At 47.6% G+C, this 6,841-nt stretch overlaps 1 protein-coding gene across 1 annotated transcript; it reads left to right on the top strand.

The window, feature by feature from the left end:
- The first annotated feature begins 248 nt into the window (after nucleotides 1-248).
- Ccr1 (C-C motif chemokine receptor 1) lies at nucleotides 249-6,116 on the top strand. Its single transcript, XM_027932289.3, has 2 exons — nucleotides 249-583; nucleotides 3,928-6,116. Exon 2 carries the CDS (start codon nucleotides 3,995-3,997, stop codon nucleotides 5,060-5,062), a length of 1,068 nt encoding a protein of 355 aa, XP_027788090.2. The 5' UTR covers nucleotides 249-583; nucleotides 3,928-3,994; the 3' UTR covers nucleotides 5,063-6,116.
- Nucleotides 6,117-6,841: the final 725 nt, after the last annotated feature.

The following is a 6,841-nucleotide window of genomic DNA, read 5'->3' as shown; positions in this document are numbered from 1 at the left end:
CCAAGGACAAGCTGCCACCACTTTCTGTTCTCATTTATCAGCCAGATGGTTCTGAGGAAAAAGACTTAACGTTCTGGTTTAAATCATTTCATTTGCAATTTAGGAAAAAAAAAAAAAAAAAAGCAAAGTCAACCCACTGACCACAAGAACTCTCTGCTGGGCCTCCTTCCCACACATACACATCCAGTTGCTCCACAAGTTCTGGGGACAGCTCATTGTCACATACCTTGCGCAACTGAACTCCTCCCAACCCAATCCGCCCAATTCCTTCAGGGCAGAGCTCCAAGGAGAAGCCTGGAATTGGAATTGTAGCAGGGTGAGCACAAAAAATACTTGTAGTGAACTTGACCTCCAGGAGTTGGCCACTGGTGGGCGTAGCAGCCATTCATGAATACCCAACCATACAAAAAGAAGAACTTCACCCTCTTCTTGTCATTCTGAAAGACTGCGAAACCTGACTCCAATCTCCATCATCTCACAGGAAGCTGAGCGCTTCCTACTTGGTCTGGACCTTGAACCTTGAATTCATACTCTAAAAGTTCCAGTAACTGAAGCTGTGTGGACAAAGTCCCGTGGAACCAGAGTAAGTGGCATTTGTCTTTTCTGTGTTTTCAGTTGCTCTTGCTTAAAGATATGCTTGGGGAATGATTTGAGGTCTCGGGAGATGTCTAAGTACTCCATTGATACATCTGTAAGGCAATTAATAGGGTAGCAATACTGAGGATACTGGAGAATTTATAAGGCCGGGTGCTCAGGTGTAAAATGCTAAAAAGAAAGCTTTCTTGAACATTGTTGGTGACTGATAAAGAAAGGTAGCTAGTGTGAAGAGACAAGAGGAGCCTTCTGTGTGAAGTTATTTAAGAAGAAATTATTTGCCATTTCTCCGTGTAAAGGCAAACCAAATATGGTATATGAGAAATTGTAGCAAGAGGAAAATATCCCTTAGGAAAAACATTGCAGATACTTAACCAATTTCTTAACTGGAACCAAGGATTCTCAAAATCAGGTCTGCTGACTATCTTTTGAGGAGGCAGGATTTGCCCACCCTGCAGGCAGAGAGCTGGCCAGATGGCCTCTCATACATCCATTCTGTTCTATTAGCAAAGATGCAGGTTAGAACTTTGCCTTGAAGATAGAAGGGCACAGCAGCCACCTGCAGGTATCTACTCCCACTATTCCTCCCTAGAGGGATCTTAGAAGATTGCAGATATTCAAAGAGGAATTGGAAACTCCCAGAAGCTTTCATAGCCTGCCACCAGGCTAGGTGCCCTTCACTGATTTTTCATCAAACAGGACAGCTCTGAGCTGTTCAGTCTCTGAGGCCTGGGCAGTGATGGGTTAGTAAATGTGTAACAGTGACTTTTCCCTAAAAAAAGATCCCTGTGTTGTGGCGTCTGCCCATTTCCATGGTGTAAATACTGCTTCTGTGGTCAAGCTACTAACATGCCGAATGTGAGTCGGGAAGAGATCTGCACCACTTTCTCTTATAAAACAGTTAAGCTAGCCAAAGACACTAGTGCTGGAAGGTTCCACGCTCCAAGGTGAAAGCCGACCATTGTGCAATGACCTTGGGGTTGACTTTTGTAGGAGACTATTCGTGAGCCTGGAAGGTTCAATGGTGACATGGTCTTTTGGTCTCTCCTCCAAAGCCCCGGCTCCATCAGCTCCCTTTGGGAGTAGCAGAACCTGGAATGGTTGCATGCTACGGACAAGTGAGGGCAGTAGTCAACAGGGCCGGAGGTCAGGGCAGTATGGAGGAGGCTCTGCTCAATATGGTACCTGACCACGCAAGCTAAGCTTGCTTTCACTTTTGCCAAAATTCCCCAGAAACTGGGGACAGCTTTGCATCCCAAGTTTTTTAGCTTTCACTGTAAACCTACCAGCCCACCTCAAAGGGCAGACACGGAGCCGTCTACTCTGGTCAGCACTAGCAAGGGCAATGGAGGGCAGAAATCACTAGTGCAGTTTCTTTGGAGCCTACCAGCTTGGGTTCCCCAAAATGAGAACAAGGGCTGGTCAGGCAGAGATAGAGGAGGGAGCCACAGGGATGGACTGGTCGGAAAATGAAAGGCCCCCCACTTCTCACCCTAACAAAATATCTCACTTTCCACCCAGGGTGCCTGACACCCATCATATGTCTTAATCTCCAACAGTCACTGTAGAAAATTGAATTCTTAAATTTTTTATTTATTTATTTTAGCAGGAAAGATTTCTTAAGTACAGTAGAAGCATTAAACACCTGGATTCAAGACAGGAATGGTAAAGTAGGTGCCTCCTACTTTACTGATTGGGATTTGGGCCAAATCAATGGGATTTGGGCCAAATCAATTCTGGTTTTTAATTTTCCAATATTTTTATTTTTAATTGGCACACAGTAATTGTCCATATTGAGAGAGCACATTGTGACATTTGAATACATGTATGTAACCTGTGATGATCAGCTAAGGGTAACCGGCATATCTATTGCTTCATGCCTGGAACATTCGAAATTCTCTATGCTATCTATTGTGAAGTATTCACTTATTTGTTGTCAGCCATTGTCACCGTACATTGCAGGGGCACTCTAGAAGTTAGTCCTCCTGTCCTATACCCAGTACCCATCGGCCCCCCTCTCTCCACCCCCTCCCCACACCACTCCCGCGGCTATTCTACTCTCTACCTCCGTGTCATCAACTTTGTAGAAATTGTAAAGTGTCATTCACATGGAAGGAACTGTCCTTGTCACTGTCAAGGAAAATCACTTTCTAGATTATCTACAAATAAACCTAGCAAGGGGGATTTGCAGGATGGGATACAGACTCCAGAATAGGATTGAAATGTAAGACATCCTGGTAGGAATATCATGGTGGGGCCCAGAAAAAGGCCGCTGCAGGAAAGGTCCCCTGATACTGAATGCCTGGTAAGTGCTGGGGGTTAGGGTTCCCATGTGACATCTCCTTATGACTCTGAGCATTTCCTTCCTGACTCCCAGTCTTCTGTCTCTAGTCACAACCTTCTTCCTGGCCTGTGCTTCCTTTGAATCCTCCCCAAGGCTCCTACAGGAGGTCTGTGGAGTCACCTGCAGCTGGGCCGGTGCCACATAAGGGCCATGCAACATGGACCAGGCTGAGCCCATTCTGGTGTCCAGTGTCCTCACCTATGGAGTGATGGGGTTGACTGCTAGGGCTTCATAGTGGCAGCTTATTGGTGTTTGGGTTAAATTAATTTTTGCATTATGGGACATCCTTGGCTCTGTATGCCAAATGACAGTAGCATCCACCAGTCTTTGTGACAAAAAAAGACAAAAAAAAAAAAAAAGATGCCTACACATTTTCACTCTGTCACCCTTGGCTGAGACTTTTTAAACCCCAAAGCCATGAAAAACTATTTGTGAGCTTTTAGTTCTCAGCCAGGACCATTTTCCTTCCCAGAGTCCTGTGGGCTCCAGGGCACAGGGCCATCACTGTGAGCAAAGGCTGGAAAGCTCAGTGGTTTGGGGGTTGGGCACTGAGAGCCCCCCACTCCTGGCTCTGAGCTTCCACTCTTGTTCTTGCAGGTGTGTCCCTGGGCATGTTTCCTAACACTCTGGACTTTGGTGTCATCTCCTCTAAAATGGGAATAATAGTTTGCCCTCTCAAGAGTCATTGAACACTCAGTCTGGTGCCTTAGCCCTTGGGAGGCACTTTGTGAATAGCATGGCACCTGCTCCCTTCCTCTGTGATTTCAATCCACTGAGCTTTTCCTTTACAAAACTTACCACCTAAGGGACTGAAAAATGATCCACGTGCTCATTTGTTGCCTGTTAGACTGTAGGTCCACAAGGGCAGAGGGGACCTGGGTCTCTCTTGCTCACCATTCCTTGCTCCAGGCATGGTAGACAATAAGCACTCAGTAAGCACTTATCAGTGGTTGAAGAAATGTAACCGCTATCTTGTCCTTGTCACACAGAGCCCACCGCCTTTAATAGCAAAGTCAACAGAGGGATCATTGTCCTGGACCCACAGAAGGCGCCAGGATGGAGTTTATCACCACTACAGAGGACTATGAAGTGACCACTGAATATGACTATGGGGACACAACCCCGTGCCATAAGGTGGATGTGAGGGCCTTTGGGAGCAAACTGCTGCCCCCTTTGTACTCCCTGGTCTTTGTCATCGGCTTGATTGGCAACATCCTGGTGGTCCTTGTCCTCATGCAGCACAGGAGGCTCCAAAGCATGACCAGCATCTACCTCCTCAATCTGGCCATCTCTGACCTGCTCTTCCTCTTCACGCTGCCCTTCTGGATTGACTACAAGTTGAAGGACAACTGGGTTTTCGGTAATGGCATGTGCAAGCTGCTTTCGGGGTCTTATTACCTGGGCTTGTACAGCGAGATCTTTTTCATCATCCTGCTGACCATCGACAGGTACCTGGCCATCGTCCATGCTGTGTTTGCAATACGGGCTCGGACTGTCACCTTTGGTATCATCACCAGCATCGTCACCTGGGCCCTGGCCCTCCTGGCTGCCGTCCCTGGCTTTTACTTTTCCAAGACCCAGTGGGAGTTCACCCGGAACACCTGCAGCCTCCACTTCCCTCACCAAAGCCTCAAAGAATGGAAACGCTTCCAGGCTCTGAAACTGAACATCCTGGGGCTGGTTCTGCCTCTGTTGGTCATGATCGTCTGCTACACGGGGATCATCAATATTCTGCTCAGTCGGCCCAATGAGAAGAAGGCTAAGGCCGTCCGCTTGATTTTTGTCATCATGCTCACCTTCTTCCTCTTTTGGACCCCTTACAACCTGACTATGTTTGTCTCTGCTTTCCAAGAGTACCTGTTCACCAACCAGTGTGTGCAGAGCAGGGAGCTGGACATGGCCATTCAGGTGACAGAGGTGATCGCCTACACTCATTGCTGTGTCAACCCCGTCATCTATGTCTTTGTGGGTGAGAGGTTCCGGAAGTACCTCCGCCAGTTGTTCCACAGGCATGTGGCCGTGCACCTGGCCAAGTGGCTGCCCTTCCTCTCTGTGGATAGGCTGGAGAGGGTCAGCTCTATGACTCCATCCACCGGGGAGCATGAACTCTCTGCTGGGTTCTGACTCACACCCCTGGAGGGCAATCTAGGTGCCAGTGGGACTGACCTGCCCTCCCATGTACCACCAGGACAGGATGAAGAGGCAACACAGCTCTCCCAGCTTGATTCTGACACCTGGCACAGCATGGAATTATAGACACTTGGGGATCTTAAAGGTGGTGGTCTAGACTAAGTTACTTCTGGAGCTTCAATCTTTTCATGAACTTCTCCCTGGTGAACAATGTGTGACAGGGAGGGGCTTGGACAGCAGATATGAGTGAACATTAGCATTTGCAAATAAAGCCACTGCAGTACCAGATCCACCCCCTCCATCCATCACCAATGCATTGGAAGCAGTGATTTCCACAGCTGACTCTATGCTGAACCCTATAGCCAGTGAGTAGCCAGCAGGTGTCTGTACCCACCCATCCCCACGGTAAGGCCTGGGCTCTTGGAAGTCCTGGAGAACATGGAACTCAGAGTGAAAGAACATGAGACCGAGTGGGAAAAAGGATTTTTTTTTTTTTTGCAGTAGAATAAGAAAGCCCTTAGAATTTGATATTTGCTAAAATCAAATACTTCAGCAGTAGGCTGAACGTAGACCAGACTGTGCTTCCTAATACTCATAAAAGGAATTGATTCCTCACTTCCATTTACTGTTCTTTTCTTTCTGATTATTTTTTCAGAATCCCCCTTCCTTGCAAATTGAATGTGTTGGTAAATTCTGACAACTTTGTTGCAGAAATCAATTAACAGGTGAAAGGAAGCAGAGTTGGTTTTCTTCCTACTGATTCTCCATCCAAACATTTTGGGTTTATGGATCAGAGCTGTGACTGCCCCCATTGGGTCTCACAGCAGAAAAATGACTCCTGTACCAATTGGCAGTGTCTGAGGCTGGAAGGGAGGATGCCCACAAGAAAGAGGCCCAGCCTTGGGGGTGGTGTGGTGGGGACTCCATCTTGGTATGAGAGGCTCAGGGGCCCTTAACACAAAGCCGCTCATGTACTCTGTTACTGTTGTGTTTAGTTAGCAATATGCTGTGATCACGTCCCTAGGACAATAAATCATTCAAAGCCTTGTTTTGGATGCCCGTACTGAAGTCCACTATAGGGATGCTCCATCTGTTTCTCCATCATGGCTTGCAAAATCGATTTGATCCAGCAGTTGTGAGGACCTGCTGCATTCCAAGGACACTCCTGGAGCTGTGGGAGACACTGGTGTGCCAGGAGAGCCTGTTCTTGCAGAGTGCTCAGCTCAGTGGGGTGCACAGGTACAGAGATGCCAACAGAGTGCAGGCCAGATGGGTGGGGGCAGCTGCGGAGCTTCTGGTGCCAGGACAGCAGTAGGCTGAACGTAGACCAATCTGTGCTGGGGTTGTAGCTCAGAAGTAGAGGGATGGAGAGCATCCTAAACTGATGCATGTCTCACATTAGGATGCAGTGACAACTTCTGCCCTCTCCCATTTTTATGGACACTACAGTTGTATTCTTACCAAGCCACCTTCTCCCTTTAGATCAGGACTGGGGACTGACTGTGTACACATGTCATCTTTGAACAAAGAGGCTGGTGTCATCATGGTGTGGAAAACTTCTATTGGCAGGGAGGGGTCACACTCAGGTGGATATCAGCTCTCCATCTGAAAAGCCACCAGCCAGCCCTCTGCAGAGTGGAGAGGAGGCTCAACAAATTAAGAAACATCTGTCCACCACGCCTCGTAAAATAACTGCACCAAAAAAACAGCATTTGAGCCACAGTGATTTTGTAACAGGGAATGTTACCCAATATCCTCCAATTTCATTTTTGA

This window comes from Marmota flaviventris, chromosome 1 (genome assembly GCF_047511675.1).
Source record: "Marmota flaviventris isolate mMarFla1 chromosome 1, mMarFla1.hap1, whole genome shotgun sequence".
NCBI classification, from domain to species: Eukaryota; Metazoa; Chordata; class Mammalia; order Rodentia; family Sciuridae; genus Marmota; species Marmota flaviventris.
Note: the sequence above shows the minus strand (reverse complement) of the source record. Positions and strands in the feature narration are given on the sequence as shown.

Excerpts from the sequence above, each read along its gene's own strand:
- Ccr1 (XM_027932289.3), top strand. The coding sequence starts at position 3,995 with ATGGAGTTTATCACCACTACAGAGGACTATGAAGTGACCACTGAATAT.